This window comes from Metopolophium dirhodum, chromosome 4 (genome assembly GCF_019925205.1).
Source record: "Metopolophium dirhodum isolate CAU chromosome 4, ASM1992520v1, whole genome shotgun sequence".
NCBI classification, from domain to species: Eukaryota; Metazoa; Arthropoda; class Insecta; order Hemiptera; family Aphididae; genus Metopolophium; species Metopolophium dirhodum.
The window spans coordinates 34458818-34478974 of NC_083563.1; the positions used below are offsets into that span (position 1 = coordinate 34458818).

The 20157-nt window shown below is 28.9% G+C and overlaps 3 protein-coding genes across 3 annotated transcripts in view; 1 reads left to right on the plus strand and 2 right to left on the minus strand.

The window, feature by feature from the left end:
• Positions 1–20157, minus strand: part of LOC132942785 (protein dead ringer homolog) — a 77393-nt gene that overhangs the window by 51178 nt on the left and 6058 nt on the right. The gene's annotated exons all lie outside the window — the stretch shown is intronic.
• On the plus strand, positions 15048–18485 carry LOC132943804 (uncharacterized). The gene is made up of 4 exons (XM_061012909.1): positions 15048–15357; positions 15458–15626; positions 17053–17206; positions 17417–18485. The coding sequence occupies exons 2-4, from the start codon at positions 15470–15472 to the stop codon at positions 17667–17669; spliced, it is 564 nt and encodes a 187-aa protein (XP_060868892.1). The 5' UTR covers positions 15048–15357; positions 15458–15469; the 3' UTR covers positions 17670–18485.
• LOC132943803 (uncharacterized) lies at positions 15613–18783 on the minus strand. Its single transcript, XM_061012908.1, has 2 exons — positions 18479–18783; positions 15613–17015 (listed from the first exon to the last, which is right to left on the minus strand). Exons 1-2 carry the CDS (start codon positions 18781–18783, stop codon positions 16091–16093), a joined length of 1230 nt encoding a protein of 409 aa, XP_060868891.1. The 3' UTR covers positions 15613–16090.

Below are 20157 nucleotides of genomic sequence, written 5' to 3' on the forward strand. Positions count from 1 at the left end.
AAGTTTTAACTAAAATTATTTAATTATCTAAAACCAAAAACCATCAAGCAAATACATGGTTAATTTGATTTCTTATCGTCATTACAAACACGAAACCATATAATAGTAATTGAATACTAAGGAAAATATATTTTATCCGTAGAAATAATATAAATCATTCAATATAATAACTTAACTGATATTTTCATTTATAAGAGAAAATGAAACCAAAAGTGTTGTGTTTTATATTGTTTTTAAGTACCTACATAATATCTGACTTTATCATTCTTGTTATGTGTGCTTTTATACGTCTTAACGATTGACTGGGAATTGAATTCTTATAAAATATTAAACAGATTTATAAATAGGTACAACCGGATGGCTGATTGATACCATGAAAACATAACTATAGTTGTGTTAGGTAGGTATTGTAGCAGATATTTCAAACACACATCAATTCTTATTTAACAAATTTGATCGTAAAAAGAAAATCTCCTCGACGCATAAGACAACGGTGTCAAGTGATTTAACATGCATTTAAAGAAATACGTTTGTAGAAGCAATAAATTCATTAGTTACTACCAATGTGGTCGACCGGAAATACGGTGAACGTTATTGTTTGATGTAAAGACACGTGACTCTTATTATTTCTTCATTCGTCCGGGTAGTGATAGTGATATGTGTGACAGGTATTATGCACGGTCGTTGGACGTTATTTTATTAATGATGAGAACGTGCTAGAAGAAATCGCGAAAGTCTATATATACCTACATATTACATATATACATGTCAAGGGTGTCTGCACAACTATAAGGATAATAGTTTTCAGAGGAGACGTGGGATAAACGAACAACGGCATCACCACACTGGCACATTATGCTGAGTATTGAAAAATATTTTAGGACTCGATCGGTCCAATATCCATTACCCGTTAGTCACATACGTAGGTATACCTATACTGCCATTCGATGTGGTTATAAAAGTCGTACATAGAGACCCCTAATAATGTATATGTACAGGATTGTTCTGGTTGTATCGTGCATTTTTTAAGAATAATGTGAGTATGAATAAATCGAAAACCTATTTGCGTTTTTCGCAATTATTAAGAGCCCTTTCAGTACTTTGGTATTCGTCTCATTCCGTTTTAAACGGCAACAACAAATATACCTACTACGAGAACCGCCATTAAAAATCTAGCATTCGCAAAATGCATATAACAGCTGGTTTTCGATTCCACTCACAGACATAATGTGAGACAGCGCGCTCTCAAAGTTTCTAACGAACAACAAGAAACCGTCTGTATATATGATTAGACATTATGTTACGACCTACAGTAGGTAACACGGAAGTTTTGGGTATTTTTCGTGTGTTCGCTGTTTACTTCCATCCTCGTCGAAGACGCTCGGTCTTCAGTTATACCATCATAGCAGCAGATGATTCGTTTAAAGCGCGCACACTAATGGTATAGGTGTGCTGTCATTATAAGTTCATTAATTACAGTGATAGATTCCCGTTCGCTACAGTTTAAAACAGTTTTTATTTTTGGTCACCGCCAGTTGTTAAATAAATTCCAACTACATCATTAATATCATCGCACGACTACAAACGTCACCCTTTGCACGGTTTTCCGCCATCCCTCGAAGCCAACCCTTACGCGCCCTGCTATCTACGACCTAAACGGAAAACAAGATTAGTGAACATCCGAATGACGTGTGTTATTTTGTGTTTTTTCCCCTCTTTTTTTTCTCACTCCTTCTCTACGAAAATTTTCGCATTCCGATACAGCGATGCCCATCAATTTCGACTGTTATTACTATTCCACCGTAATATCGGGTACACAAGTAAACATCGTAGGTCGATAGTCGTTAATCAAATCCTAACAAAGTGACGAAATAAGCGTCTAAGAAAACCTAAAAGTATGTTGTTAAGAAAAAAATTAGTTAGCTACCATTTATTGAAATACGATTTGACAATATGGAATACGTTATAAAATTACGAATGATATTATGAAATTATCGATTGGGACATTAAACAGATTTTAAATTTTGTAGTATTTTACGATCCTTTATTTTGTGGTCTGATTTATTTTTGGAATATTATTTTAAATTATATTGGTTATTTTTCTTAAAATGTATTTCAATGTACTACTATATAAGCATCAAGCACTACTTTATAATTTACTAAGTTAATGTTTGTTAATAATAAAATGAATACATGTTGCAAATTCCCTTGTTTAGAAAACTATACATTTTTCATATAGTTTTAACTTTTTTTATACTTATCGTATTATAAAATATGTATCGTTTTAATACATTGTAGTATTTTGAATATAACGCCATAACTACCATACCTAAGTTATAAATATTTTTTTAAAATGATTATACATCCAATTTCTTATCCTTAAATAAATGTATATAACTTTTGCACTATAGATAATTGGTTTTTGATTACTATTCCAGGTATAATATTGTATTCTCTTATCATTTTGATTTCCATTTAACTTAAGTATTTTTAACAATTTATTGATTTTTTTTATACTTAATTTAGTTATTATGAGTTTATTAGAATTTTTGCTAACCTACATAAATAAATAAATTATAATATATACATTTCTAGATATCCAGAACACTTGTTGGTTATTCAATTAATTTTTTCTAGTGTTTGTAAATATTTTGAGTATAGTATTTTTTAATAATAAATTTTTTCTTTATTTAGGTATTAATTGAAACATTGCCAGTTATTCAATGCCTTAAAAATTGAATAACCAATTGAACATATATTTCATTAGGTTTTCCTTGAGTACTTTTATCTCTACTAACAGGAAATATATTTACAATGGAAAATTTCCATTTTATACCTTCATCAAATATATTACTTAAATAAAATGATTGTGTTGATGTATTTGTTATGATTAAAAGGTGTCATTTATATAAATGTGGGTAGTTAAATTCAAATTATCGGCATAGTGGGCGTCATATATTTAATCAAGACCAGAGACGTATATTTTGATCTAAGATTAGTGTTATATACGTATGATAATACTTTTTAAATTAAATCTCACCACGCAAAATTATTTTGAATGTCATTAATAAGTAATAACTAATAACTAATTATGTAAAAGAGAAACGGTAGGTGTTGAAAACACAAAAATATTGATGCACAATATACTTATTACAAAATACAAACCAATAAATTGTTATTTTATGATATTTCTTAATATAATAATATTATGTACGTACTTAGTGAAATACTAAATCAAACCTAAAATGTAATATTATTACGCATGATATTAATACGCAGGTCATTATAATGTATTGTTCTATTGTAGACTGTAATATTAATTCATTGTCAAAAATTTAAAAGCAAAGAGTAGATAATATAATTGTGTATCAATAACAAACATTAACATTACTAGCTAGTCGGATTTAAATTTATATCATAGTATCAGATTACGTTCATGGTTTAAATATTTTAAATAATTAAATATTAGGAAACAATATACAAATACGGGTTATAATATAATATAGTATTGTGTAGTACCTATATTACTTAAGACGACTTCAGTTTACCAAGTGGGTATGTTACAAACATTCCAATAAAATAATATCTTTTGTATAATATGTACCAACAGTAAAATATATATATATATATATAAATATAAACTATGATAATGTATCCGTTTGCATAAATTAAATGATTCGATTAATATAAAAAAACTAATATAGGTATATTGTGGTATACAGTATACACCAGTCTTCATCATACTCTGAATAACGCAACACGAGTCGTCCGGTTTAGCTGTTTTTCATGCTTGTTTTGTTTTTAAAAGACCTTCAAATGTGATTTATGACCGTTAAAAATCGGTTTATTTATAATTTATATAATAAATAATTTAATACTGGCTAAATTATCATTCCTATCGGCTTTATTCTAATAGATATTTAGATTTGGTTTTAATTAAATTAAATATAGCTTTTATAAAAAAAAATCAACATTTCAAATTATTATCAAATACATTATTTAATAAACTTATTTCTTTGTGTAATACCTACTATCTGTGGTTAATTATTATACTTATATACATCCTAGGTAGGTACCCATATTATGAAATACGAGTAGAATTAATAGTAGAGATTTACATAGCTAGTGTAATAATTAAAGTCGCAGTCGAATAAAAAAAAAAAATTGAGTAAGTACTACCGTTTTAAAGTTTTAAAGGATTAAAATGTATTTACTATTTTATAACTATATACGATTTTTTTGTTCAATTATTCACGTTATATGAATCTAATCAACTTTATAATATACGTATAGCTATTATTATAATACATCACACTTATATTTTAAGTACTCGTGTTATAACATGAACATATTATACAAATATAAAATCAAGTAACCCACTAGTTCTGCATTCTCTATGTTGAAACGTCAAAAATAATTAATTCCGTGTATAGGTACCTACAATATGATAATAGGTATATATGTTATTAATTGGTGCAGGAAAACGCGTGCTAGCCATAAGTACAAATCTATATTTTTGAACAACTCTTGTGCACGTTTTATGTGATACTAAACTATAACAAACCTCCGATACGACCGACCATCAGTATTATAATATCGCACCTACCTATAATGTAACGAGTAAATTATGAGCATGGATTGAAATCAAAATGTACCACGTGACCACGTTGTACATATATCTGTATAAGAATTGAATATGGGTAGGCTGCAGTAGAGCGTTCACATAATTGCAATTGTACGGATAAATAATAAAATGTATATATACATATATATATGTAATATGTATATATTATAATATATAGGTTTGTGCCCGCGTCTACATTATTATTAGTGACTGTATATATAATAATATAATGCGCGGTATTAGTACAATACACACGAAGAGCATCCACAAGTGTTTGCAAAAAATATATCACCAATTGCCCTTGGACCTTTAGTAGGTGGGAGTGAGGAAGAGGTAGAGGCGGTAGAGTACATTGTACTTGATCCTATTGTGATAATGATATAAAGTTCGTATTTTTTGATTTGATTTTTTTGTTTATAATTATAGCAATAGAAACGTCACCACATATCATTACTGCAACAGTGCGGTATATGTAGGTAGTTAGGTGTATAATATGTATTTTAGTATTATTATCGTTTCACGTACGCATTCTTTAATCCACGTGATATGACATAAACAATGGTGTACCTATAATGTCCTATATACTATACTTTTACGTTTGCGGGTTCTGCATATTATAATATAGCCGTCCGTGGTAGTGCCTGAGGTGCATGCGTATGTTACTGCAGTTTTATAATATAGGCTTTGACACACCGTAACTTAGCCCGTGGCACTTCGTTATCCCGAGCAAATTGCCGTGCAAATTTATAGCCATTATATACATTAATACATTATTATACGCACAATATGTGCATTACATACGACCGGACCAACCATTACGTATAAGTATATACATAAATATAGGGTGATGTAAACACACGTCTTAGGTATGGGCATGTGGGTATATATATATATATATATATATATATATATATATTATATAGTATAGTCTGTCAAGGTGTGAGCTATGAACTGAATTCTATACGGTTGCAGCGGTCAGTTTGATAGACCGATAACATCTGCAGCTATATATGCTCTCAACAAGACAACAACTGTTGTAGGTACCTACATCTTTTCAATATATTATGCACGCTTATATGTATTACATAATATTATACCTTTAATTTAATTGTAACTCGTAAATATTATAAACAATAGCTGAAGTATTTAATGTACCTATACAACATTCGAATATACCATAGTTGGTATATAGTTACGAATCAACTATACAGGATTTGATCAAATTGAGAAAATTAAAATACGAATTACTGATTTACTATATACATATGATATCATATTATTAAAAATTAATTTTCGATATTTGCTAATATTATAAAACACATTTTTATTTTGAAAATAAAAGAACACCATTTTTAAATATTTCATTATTATTTCTACAAGACGTGTGTAAAATATATGCGAGTTTTAAGTGCAAGTTACAAAGTATCTATCATGACGTATTCTATTGGATCGAGGAATTTGTATTATAGATATAACATTATAAACAATTTATACGCATAGTTCTTTTTCAAGATAATAACATCAATATTTGATTTTAAACCAAACATTTAAAATATATGTTATAATCGAGTGTATAATATTGAGTTACCTATATAATATCATTGAGTTTAGATACTATCTATACTCAATGATAATATGTTATTACTTATTAAATAAATCACAATCACCAACGTAGTAAACGCATATTAAAAAAGACTTATACCAAAAAAGTTGCGTGTCTAAAAATATATTGTCTAGAATATGTGCAAATGATAGTTTGGGGTGCAACATTGAATACGTGTTACATTTTTAGCGCGCAAAATGTAATATTTTATTTTATAAAAAAAAAAAGAAACAATAATTTTATTCACAAAAGAGGACATGCAGTATCACGTGGGTGCACGCTTAATATGGCGGCTCTTTTATTGTGTAGACGTGTACACGCGGTTGATACGCCTTTTTAAATTGCACAGGCCCAATACATACCGTTGATAATCGATTATGATGACGAACGTAAATAACGACTTAGTAATTGGCCGCCCACAGCAGTGACTCCGAATATTGTGAATGGCTATAATATAAACGCGATCATAAAATTTCGAATAAAATACCCTTTGTTTGAAATTTATTTCTGAAATTTTAAACCGTAATTGTGTTACTCCCAACGCATGTATTATAACTTTTAAGCCATAACAATAGTAATTTGTAACGAAACGTCGGTACATTATACGTAATGATATATTTCGTATGTATAATATTGGTAGGAACATCATATTATTTTAAAAATAAATTATATTTAATTTTAAACTCTGCAAAACAAATAACAATAACGAGCGTACATTTTGAAAACTTAATAAATAAGTACTAAATATGAAATATGAAATCGCAAATGGTTCCTAATTCCTATTATAGGTAGTCTATAATATATTGCCGTTCAGTGACCAGTGCAGTTATGTATATATTTTACCTGAGTGGCAACTCAATTTAGCTTTGATTAAAAAGTGCAATATAATACAATAATTACCGGTAAATAGTAAATAATAATAATATATTTTAGTATTTATAGTAACTAATGCGATACGTATATGTTTATCTGCAATAGCGCACAATCTAGTAACAGTCAGCTGGCTATTCATTTGAGTTTTGATATCTATATATAGGTACTTGCCGTCTATTCGATTATGTATAGTTGATACCTTAAAGTGATTGGACGCCATGTGGAGTATAAGATCTACCTACGCGCACGTAGTCATTAATATTCAGTACACACAATGGGTCAGATTAAAATTTGATTGCAGCTTACAAGTGCAATTTCTGAATGACTACTTTTCAATAAACGATGAATGATAAATGTTTAAACATATATTATATGTTATGTGTACATTGATTCTTCACACAATAGTAATCCGTCTTCGAGGCTATTTTTGATTTTCGAAGCCATGCACGCGTATATCACTAACTGCTGAAGAGACATTGGAAATTGAATTAATTTGAATAGTCTTCTATGTGAACGCAGATATTTTATAAAGTAATAATCGGTAATCGTGAACAAATGATTGGTCCATACCATAGATAACAGTAGATTAACTGAAACACCTGTAGACCCTGCGTCGGAACTCGCGAATGTCGCTCTCGCACAAGTCGAAGGTCCCACGCGTGACGCACTGACGTCCATTCGAGATGATAATTCACGTCTACTGCAGTATAATAAATAATAATATACAGCTTGAATTTCTAAGTGCTAAAATTACACGTCGACATTGTGTCTTTCTGCCAGTACTGCGTTTGCACTTGGCACGTTACAGTGAATTTTCGCGAAATTTTAACGTCAGCCACCTTATTATAAAATAAAATATATATAAACATATTCAAACAATATAATATAGCGCATGTACATATACATATCGCCACATAAGAAGTTTATTCTAATATTTATATTTTTGTTACACCGTAGCACGCGCACGCGCTATAACCACTAAAAACGTACCTATATACTTGACGCGTTGCATCTTGAACACACAGCTGTGCACAGTTAATATACCTACGTCAAGGGGTAAACTGCGGGGTAGTTGCCACAGCGGTGTTTTCGCCATCCAGACAAGCATAATATTATAATAATATATTATATGCTATAGATAGTAATATTATAGTATCCACGGATTCCGCCTATTCGTTGTCAGTATATATATATGGGCACATAATTTCTTTTTTTTCTATAAAAATCTGTAAAACCAGACATGTCATGTGGTCGATTTTAAAAAAAACCGGTTTCGATAAAATTATATGTATTTAAAACATTGCGTGGTAATAATGGCTATAGAGGCCTGGTTGATGCGAGCGATTTAACCGCGGCTACTGCAGGCGAACGACACACCACGACGATCGGCGTCCGCACTCCCGTACCACCCACACACGCACACAATATATATTTTATTTATACAAATATTATATTCTCATTGCCAGACAATATAATGTGCAATAAGTAATAACTGTGTAAAACATAGTCATCGGTTTAATCATAATATTACATTTATATAGCTATTTATAGGTATATTATATACGTACGTGTGTGGCGTATCACAAAAACCGTAAACATTTTCAAAGACAACCGAAAGAAAGTGTCCTTGAGAAACTATACAATATTTAATAATTAAATAACAGACTAAAGCCTTTAGTTGGGCACAGAAACGTATTTTGAAAATACAGCTATTTTCACTGTTGAGTGTTCTATATAATATATTATATTGTCTATACGCAAAACATGATATAATAATGGTATAGGTACAATATTTGTGGATTTCATACCGATCTAATATGTCCATACTAAACTTATATGACTGTTCCATTAACCATTGTTCATTGTCTATTTATCTAACCAAGTTTTAGTATTTTATTGCTTGGCCATTAAAAAAAAAAAAAGAAAAAAATGTAAATACATGAAACACTAATAGTTTTATGAGATGGCGTTTATTTCCTTCCTTTTAGATGCAGAATAGTATTGTATTAACAATTTGTTTGTCTATTTCTGTTGAGAAAAAAATAATGTCCGCCTTACACACGTATGTGATAAATAAAAAACAGAGGGGTGGGTAGGGGTGGTAAAATAAAAATAAAATAAAACTCTAGTTCATTAATCGGCGGCCTGTATTAATCGGAACCTATAAAATCGGTCATAAACATTTCTCGAACGACCGTTTTCCACGTAATAAGCCCTTCTATTATTGTATAGACACCCATTAAACCGGACGTTATTAAACGCTTCTGACATTTAACGATTGTTTTAAATATACTTGGCATGCGCACGGAATAGTCCAAAAAGCATGAAGTTACCGGCCAAAATTTGATCTTATAATATAAGTGCAAACATGAACTAATCAAATATGAGTAATATGAGTTATGGCATAACTACACAAACTTTATAAAGTTTGTTTTTTATTTTCACTCCTGAAACATAAGGAGTTTTTATTTGTTAATATATTACCATTACAATAACATTCTTCAGAAAGTTACCTCGGATTAAACAATATGAAAATGTATTTATAAAAGGCCATAAATTACTATGATAATGTGGCAAATAACAATGTTTCATTAATTAACCGTTAAGTGTATTAATAATATTATAATATATACTTAATTAAAAAACTAACGGTTTAAAATTATAACAAAATATAAAGTGCAGATAGTAGATCCATATTATGATTTATGATCATATTATCTAAATACGAAAATCCATTCAAATTATATTAACTGCACAACGTTAACAAAATATCAAAAAATATGGTCAAAGTCACTTTGATATAATATTATAATAGAAATAACTCAAAATAGTTATGTCTATAATTATTATTAATATTTGATGTATCTGGGTGTATTATAATATTATTATTCGACTATTTCTGCACATTTATTTCCAGTACGGCATTTACTTAACAAATAATAATAAAAAAGGAATCCCGTCAATTTTGAAATATATGTATACAGTTTCTTTCTTCGAAAACGTATTTCCATAATGTCCGTGGTTTCTCGTGTAAGTATTCCCGTAATTGTGTATAAAGCTAAAGCATAACATAATAGCATCGAACCACATTTCCATGCGCTTCTGATACCATATACTTATATATATATATTCAATAATAATATACCGTTTACATGGTTACGTGTTCTGTTTTGTTTAACACATTTTTTTTCACGCATCTGTTGATCGTTTCACATGTACGCGCGATCAATATAATAAAAAGAAAACATCGGGACAAGCGCATAAAAACCCTTCTCGACACCGGTTTTATTAATCGGCTCGTATCAATCGGAACGCATAAAATCGGCCATAAACATTTTCTTGGTAACTGTTTTCCTATATATGCAATATGCGTGTACAAGATAGAGTATAGTGTATACCATATAGTAACCCATCTGCAGTTGTTGCATATAACAGACATCCGTATTGAAGTATAAAACCATAGTTCCCGTGTTAATATTATATTTATTGTATACACATCACACATTCACACGATATCTAGTACCGATCAGTATACTTACTACAAGTCGATGTCTTTAATCACCGAAATGGATAACCAAATAAAACTCAATAATCGTTGTTTTTGTTTTCATAAAATGTTATTCAAATGTCGTTAAAGATAAGATGTCATCGACAACCCGTAGCTCGTATGTTTACAATTCAAAGATTTAATAATACAAAAAAGGTGGACAAATGGCAAATCCGCTCTGCCGTACAGCAGTAGATGTTGAGCATGTCATTGTAATGGATGTTTTATCAATATGTAATTGTATTGACAATTATAGAAAAAAAAAACTAAAAAATATAATATGTCCGTAAACAGCTAGAAACAAGTAAAAATATTTTGAAAATTTTACTATTTATGGAAAATGATGATATAGGTGAACAACTGGTGAAAATTTCATGTTTCTATGATTATTCGTTTTTGAATTACAACAATATTAAAAATCAAATTAATTGGAATTAGTTAATTGAATAACGCTGAATATCAAATATCATAATATTTTTAAATTCAAACGCTCATAAAAAATGAATGTGACTTTCCGGTAAGCTTTTTTTATTATTTAAAGTAGAAAACTAGTGGGGAATCTTCAATTAAAATGGCTAATGTTAGATATGAAAAGAAAAACTTTTATACATTTCCAACTAAAAAATAAATTGCAAAACTTTTGGGATTTCGATGAATTTATTTCAAAGTTTGAACTTCAAATGCATTTAAAAAATAATGGTATCTATGTATCTTTAATATTTTTGAACTGTTATTAAAGCATCTAATGAGGACCCTTGACAACAATAATTTAAAAAATATATTTATAAATAGCTATAAACAGTTAAAAAATTGTCAAAATATTTCAAAAATGTAGGTACCTATACCTGTATAAAAAATACTAATATTAATATGTGGCTTACACACAACAGTATCTACAGTTATAACTGTAATATAATAATATAATAGTTTTTGAATTACACCAAAAAATAAAATCGATTTTTTTAATAGTTATTTTTCTATAAAAATTACCATTTTCTTTCACTTGTTTTTGTTATTCTCGAATCTCTCTGAAACTACTAGAAACTTTTAATTTTGACCTCTTAAGCGTACCTATCAACTAGATTCGTGTTTCTATCAGAAAAGATACTTATGTTGTAAATCGGACCAATTTTACTAACCCAAATTTTGACGACACACATAAGAAAAAAACACACATTGTAAAATCAATACATTTATCGCTGCACCCAGAATCTAAAATAGTAAGTAATTCAAAATGAATTATTCCAAGTTGTCTATATTATCGCATGTTGCATGTAGTAGGTACATATTATAATATTGTTTAGTTTTAAATTAATATAACAATTCAATCGATTATTTACAATTGTACCTATATTATAGTATATTGTGTTTATACTTATATAGGTGTAAACAATATATTGTCAAGTGTGGAAATTGTAAACATAGGTACCTGTAGGTACTTATAATTTACAGTAATTAATCTAGGGTAATGTGTGAATGACATAACGCATAATTTTGAAAGTCATTGGAATAATTGTATCATATATTATAATGTGACAGGATGCGTTCTTGATTTATATAAATGTAGGAATAGAAACGCCCACGCAGAATATTAGACCTTAGCCGAGTAGTGAGAAAGTTGTAATATGTCTAAAGTACCTCTATATGGGTAATATAATTGCTCTATATTTTGAATATGAATTTGAGTGTCAATAGAATGTTTACTAAAAGTCATGACAAAAATCGTCATTATACTTTGCTAATATTATGATAGTCAAAGATGTGATTATTATAGGTGCCTATACCTACAGGTCAGATAATTATCTGTCGTAGTGTTATGACAATAAATAAAGTATAAACATCTATAGACCCATAGAGGTCATACTATTTAACTATTAAACCAGTGATTGCCAAGCTGTACGTTAAGCGGCACCCTCTGATGGTGGATAGGGGAGGGGGTTTGACATTTTTTTCAAACAAAATATTTGTTAAATTTAGCGTAATAAATCTATAGTTTATCGCACACGACAATTAAAAATTTTTTTTTCCGACACCTGTTACGGCTAGTTAAAAACGATGGTGCAAAAAATAATTGCTGTAAGTCATACGGTACCTAAAGTCTTACAAAGTTCACGATTTTTGCACACGTACAACGCTTATATAGTTTACCACCAGTTTTTTTTTTGAAACCCAGGTAAATCAATGTTTAAAAAACTATGATGTAAAAATTGAACCCCCTGCCCCTCTATTTATCACGCTCATGAATATTATATTGTACCTATAATGATTGTGTACAAAGCTTGTAATATTTTAACAACACTTAATAGATTATAACTAAATTAAAAACATAAGGACTCTAAAAAAGTGGTTTACCTTACAATTTTTTTTGATCAATTTTTTTTATAAACAAGCCAAATTGTATTACCTTGAATTATCATTAGTATTTCCAAATAATTTTAAAAGTTACAACTTCTTTTTTTAGTTTTTTTTTTTAAAATTAATTTTTAAGAAATCGCCCAATTTTCAATAACATAATATAATCTTCTTTTACTAGAAATTTTATTGTATAGATACATTTGTTATACATTTTATTTAACGTCTAATAATAATATAATACGAACAGCTCAAAACTCGTAAAGTCCTAATAGATGGCCTGATGCCAAATTTCACGGCTCATTAACAATAAGTTATTTTTCTTTTTTTTTACGGGTTTGTTTGGGTTCAATTTTACAATTATTTGATCGTATCAAAATTATATAAATGCTCATGAAAGAAACTGTGTGCAAATGTTGTTTACGGATTCTGAGGACGGAAACAGTTGGCTTATATCTTATTACACACACCCTCTTTAATAATCTCTTCCATCCACCTCTAGATATATAGTTCACGATCCCCTAGAACTTAATAATCAAATGTAACCAAAAAAAAAAAAGAATTTTTAAATACTTTTGACATTGGATATTATAGAATACATTCAAAGTAAAACGTAACTATATCTATAGGTAGTATACAACTGCGAATTTCGATTGTATACATTAATTCATCAATGTATATTATAAAAAAAATACTGATTAATTATAATTTTGGTAGATATTGAATACATTTTAATTTCAAACTATATTTATTTTAGATTGGTACACGTTAACTCAAACCTACGAATATTTGATTATTTTTTACTCGACATTTTTTTTAAAGTCTGAAGAGTTAAAATAAAAAACCTATAAACATCACCTGCCACTCAAAACGTTACTTTTCAGTGCCTCTGTTTTTTTCCTAAGGGGAAATTACTATTTTTAGTTTTTTCAGTAAGAGTCTAAATAGTCTGAATATGTATATAAATAATTTTTTTTTATGAATTTTTTAAAAAATATCAAATATTCCATCTTTCACATATTTTCTTCAAGTTCATTGAAAAAATGATTCATATATTCCGATATTCATAATACACTCTAGCATAATATCAGAAATCAGAAATTCATTATTTATTTAGTTCTATGATCTAAATGAAATATAAAATAGTATAATATGCATTTAGTATTATTAAAATCGGTACCTATCGTGAATATGTTATAACTTATAACAATATAATACAATTATTAACATACAGTTAAATTGCCAATACAATTCTATCAACATGAGGTGATTTATGGACAATGTATATTAAGTATAGGTAAATAAACCAAATTACGAAAAGACGCTTATAATTACAACGGTAATAATTACAGTTTGCTTAATAATAATAAACAATGAATCAATTTTAAAACTGTTACCAAAATGTCTTTAAAAAAATGGTATATAGAATTATCAACATTAAATTTAGGATAAAAATCGAATTAATCATTTTTGTCATTGTTATCATCACTAAAAATGTAGCTTATATGCTATTGGTAAATACTTTTTTTGTTTACACGTTGTTCATAATTATTCATCAATTGTATCGATCATCAAAAATTAACATTCACAAAAAATAAAATAACAATTAATGTTTAAAAATCTATTATCCAATCATAATATTATGTTGTACCTACTATTTCATATTTGTTGATCAAAATTTAGAATATATATAAATATTTAAGCAACAGACGACACATCTTGCACATTTAATATAAAAATTAAAAAGTCATCGAGTATTGAAAACCTTACACCACATGTAGCCATGGTGTATCGTATAAAATGTGCACGTATATATTATATTATATGTCAGTAATCTAACAGTATTGTGCACGGGGTAGGTATACGTCCGGGAGCATGTTGTATACATCTGGTCACCATTTAAGTACGGTCTACCAAAGGGATGAAAAATAGAAAATAAAAAGGGGATAAAAGAAAGAATACTGTAATATTCTCAAGAACCAGTGTGACAAGGTTTGTAAGCAGTGGTTGTAAACGTGATTATTATGAATAAACTCCTTAAGCCTTGGTTTCCTACAATCACGCGTGCGTGATTGCGCGGTGCGCGATGCGTGATGCGTGATCGCGCAAAAGTTGAAACCACGAAAAACTATGTAAGTGTTTATTAATAATTCACGCGCGTGAATATTCGCGCGCGCGATTGTCGATCACGCACTCCAGTCACGCAGCTGTCGCCACGAAGTCAACTTCTGCGTGAAACGCATTGCGGGATTTCATTTATTTTAATATATTATTTAATTATTATTTAATATAATATTATTGTATTATATGTTTTATTTGATTTTATCAATATCAAGTCAAATCAAACGGCAGGTAGAAGTAAGTAAGAATAATTTTCAAATATAAGCTGCTATATAAATAACAAATAATTTTTTTTTTGTAAATTATTACAATTTTCAATGTTTTTTTTTTAAATTAGTTTTGGTGAACTATGGAGTCGAGGGCATTTAATGTTATGGATGACGAAAAACTCATAGAAGTTGTTCGTAATTATCCTGTAATTTATAAATTGAGTGACAAAAATTATAAGGATAATTGCATTAAAGATAATGTTTGGAAAGAAATTTCACAGTCTATTGGAAAAAACGGTATGTAATGTCATTAGAAAATTAATATAAATTATAAGTTAAAAATATAGTAAGATAGTAATATGATATAAGAAAATATTATGATTTGTGATTCAAATTGTTTGTTCTTGAATAACGAATACGAGACAACAGTCAAGAAAATTTGATATTTATAGAATATCAATATGTGACTGAATAAAATCTTATCTAAAATTAAATAATTTACTTACATTTCTAATAATACAGAATGTTTTAGTTTAATTATATCTATATGTGATAATTTATAGTGACCGAAAATAAACTTATATACATATAATGTTTGGTTTTATAACTTAAAATAATATGTTAGTTGATAATAATAAACTTAATTTTACATTATAAATAATATTACACTGAATATAATATGAAAATAGTTAATAGTAAAATCATATTTGGACTACTAATAATTTTTGTAAACAGTCAATATAATATATAACAACACTATCTTAATTAGTACGAGTCACGTGTTTTTGCTGCCAACTCACTGATCCTGACCTACTGTTAAAATAATCTTTAAAAGTTTCCCTAACTCGAAAAGCTTCATGAGTTGCGTTTCCTCCAACTGCACCAAATTGTATCATGTTCGTGTTCGTTTGAACGTCTGTTATGGGATCTCTGTCTGTCGAATCCATAGGACACACCATTCGTTCTTCTCGTAACATGTTATGGATAATACATGCGGCCATTATTAAATTGTCGACTGTGTCAGGCAGAATATTAATTGGCGTGAAAAATACACGAAAGTATTGACACATTATGCCAAACGTATTTTCTGTGGTTCTTCGAGCTCGACTTAGGCGGTAATTAAAAATGGCTTTTTTTGGATCTAGTTTTGATTGGTTTCGGGGATAAGGCCTCATCATTGTCTCCGTCAATTTAAATGCTTCGTCACCGACAAATACATGTGGCAAGACTACATCAGTGTTTGGTAAACATTTTGGTTCTGGAAATTTGAATTCTCCGGTTGATATTGATTTGCCCAAATTAGATTTAGGGAAAATTCCTGCATCGCCTTCTTTACCATACGATCCTATGTCTACCACCAGAAATTTGTTATTCGCGTCGACTAAAGCCAATAACACAATTGAAAAAAATGACTTGTAATTAAAAAACAGCGATCCAGAGTTATCAGGGCAAACGATCCGTATGTGCTTCCCGTCTATGGCGCCGCAGCAATTTGGAAAATTCCACATTTCATAGAAATCGTTGGCTACTTTCGACAAACTACATTGCGTTGGTTCAGGTATTGCTATATTTTTTAAACGATGACAAATAGCAACTAATACTTCCCTTATAATAGTACTTATCCAACTGTGAGATATTCGGAATTGAAAAGCAAGGGATCTATAACTTTCACCGGTTGCTAAAAATCTGTAAAATATAAATAATACACTAAAATTATTTTCAGTAAATGATTGTAAGACAAGATGGCGCACAATAAGAGATTCATATAAAAAAAATTTAAAGAAACGAAGATTAGGTACCGGTTCAGCAGCTACAACAAAATCGAAGTACAATGACGATTCATTAAGTTTTTTAGATAACATCGAAAACGAAAGAAGGTAAACAATTATTATATGTCGTATATTATTATGTATTATATTGTATTGAATTTTTAAACCTTAGATAAGGATTATAAAAATGTTATGAATTTTTAACTACTAAGGTTACTTGTACATTTTTTTTTGAAAATAGAAAACAATTAAAAAACGCAGTTGTAAAATCAATACATTTTATATTTATGTGTATTTTTTATGTGTAATTATTTTCAGAACTACATCGAACATTTCAGTAGAAAAAAAAGCCTGCAATGACAACACAAACTACTCAGAAATGGCCGTAAATGATAGTTTTGACCAAACTGAAGAAATCGAGCCAGAGAAGGAACTGTTACTTAAAAGTTCTGAACCATTATTAGATATGCCCATTGATGACAAACTACCAAATACAGAAATAAACCATAGTTTGATAGATTCATTTACAAAACCGTGCGAAAAAAAAAACAACACGAAGAGCTCAAGATAAAATATTAGATGAAATTAAAAAAGGACGAGAGGAGCGATTGGCAGCGTTAAGAGAAATGAAACAACAAGAATCTATTGATCCAATTCAAACTTTTTTTAAAAGTATGGCGTCAACGGTTTCAATGTTTCCTCCAGAATCAGTTGTGGAAGCCAAAATGAGGATATTTAACATTGTTTCCGAAATGGAATTACGCTTATTAAAAACAAAGGCTACCACGAGTACACCACCTGTAGAAACAATGACATCAACATCAACATTTTCATCGAATCTGCAAGTTCCTACAATACTTGCCGATGAATCTTCGTGTTCCACTACGATGTCAAGTGTTTCGGACATTTCAAATCCTACTCCATCTGCGAAGTCCAATTTTTCTTATTTAAAATATCTCGAAGAATATTAATTTTTTTATTTTTATTAAGCAAGTTTAACATTTTTCATGCACAGTTTTATTTTATTTTATTTTGAAAAAAAATTATTTTTTGATATTTTATAGTTTGAAAATTACCAGATTGGTACGAAGTTAGTATATATATTATTTTATTTTATTAAAATGAAATCTCCATATAACATTGGTGTAAATTTAAATATTTATTATTTTTTGTTGCTTTATTTTAATTACTATTAACGCTCAGTGGTTAGGACTTAGGTTAGATATATTCCAAGTTCTAAATAAATAATATGTATGTATTTTTTAAATGAATCATTCTATCAATATCAGAATAATATAATTGAAATGGAAAATTACCCAAATATTTATTGTCCCTTTCTTATTTTGATAAATATACCTATAGTACAATAATTTTACTTACCTTAGAGTGACGCTAAGTTTCTCTTCTGGTGATATTGGTTTCTTAATCCGATTACTTGGACGCCTTCTTATATCTTCTTTAATAGCATTTAGTATATAATTAAATAATTCAAATGACACTCTAAAATATGCCCTGAATCTAGTTTCATTGTCAATTAGGCGCCTTTGAATTAAAGTACTGAAACAACCCTCCCTGCTCCGTTGACTAAACATTTCATCATTTTCATTACGGAAATGATTCGCAAGTAGCAATAGTTCTTCATCTGCTTCATCCTCCAAAATATTGTAAAGCATAACTACGTCCATTTTGATGAAATACTAAACATCAACTGACGAAGTGACGACACTTTTCTAAACTCCAAATCGCGCAGTCGTAAACACGCATCGTAGCAAAACACTTCCATCACGCATCACGCAAGCGTGATCGCGCAAACGCGCATCGCGCACCGCGCAATCACGCACGCGTGATTGTAGGAAACCACGTCTTTATGCGTTATACATTATTATTATTATTATTATATATTATTATATTTTGAACAGTTGAAACTCCTATATAGGCGACCATACGGATTTTATTGTTATAGCATCTAATAGTTGAAAGTGTACGAAAATTATTCAAAACTCGATATTGTAGACAAGCGAACTAGTGCAAGTTTTATAGATACCTACCATTGAGTCATTAATTGTATTAGTATATAGCACAGTTAAATTGTATAGGTAATAGGTACTATAACGTATATATAATGAACAATTGCTGTCCCATACGTATTTAATTGTTTTTATATTTTAACATGCTAACGAATAAATGAAAGCCGCAATCCTAATTTGTCTAAACATATTCTAATAGGTAATTATATGGGAGTTTAAAAGTTGAGTTATTCACATTTTATTTTATTTAAATTAATAGACGGATCAATGTCATACTCAAGGTTGTCTCTCGTATAGGTATTCGTAATCAAATAAATGATTATAAATTATCAATAGGTAATTTTTAAAAATATATTTGTAAACATTTTTTTTACTTATTATAATAGTAATATAATCTGTTACCAATGACAACCATTTAAATAAACATAAAAATATTCGATTTTCATGAGCCAAAACTAAATGCATGTATGAGCAACCCATATAGGGGTGGAAAAATAAGCCATAAACACCTTTAGAGTCTCAACTACATAAAGAATCTATTGATATATTTTTTTATTGAAAACGGTTCAGTAATTTTTGAGTCTATTGAAGACAAACAAAGAAACAATATTTTTATGTAAATATTATAGATAACATAGATATATCACATATTTACTCGATATTTATATATTTAATGTTTTACATAATATTATGTAAAACAAATGATCGTATTATAATATACACTTTATTAGTATATAATATATTACTATAATATGATGTGGATACCCATTTCAAAACCATTCCATTAGGAATCACAAAAAATATTTCAAGTAACTATTTCTTACAATAAAATGCGTTATATTATTGTATACCTAAAGTGTAATAAACATCACAGTTTGGTGTGAAATCACTTAAATCATTGTACACGTACATTTTGTAAGTAAAATCAAAGCTTTTTATATGCTATATACGCTAACGTTTTTAAAAAACTGATTATGCCTCGAAACTGGGGGGTTAATAGTTAACACGCCATGACTCATTATCATATATAAT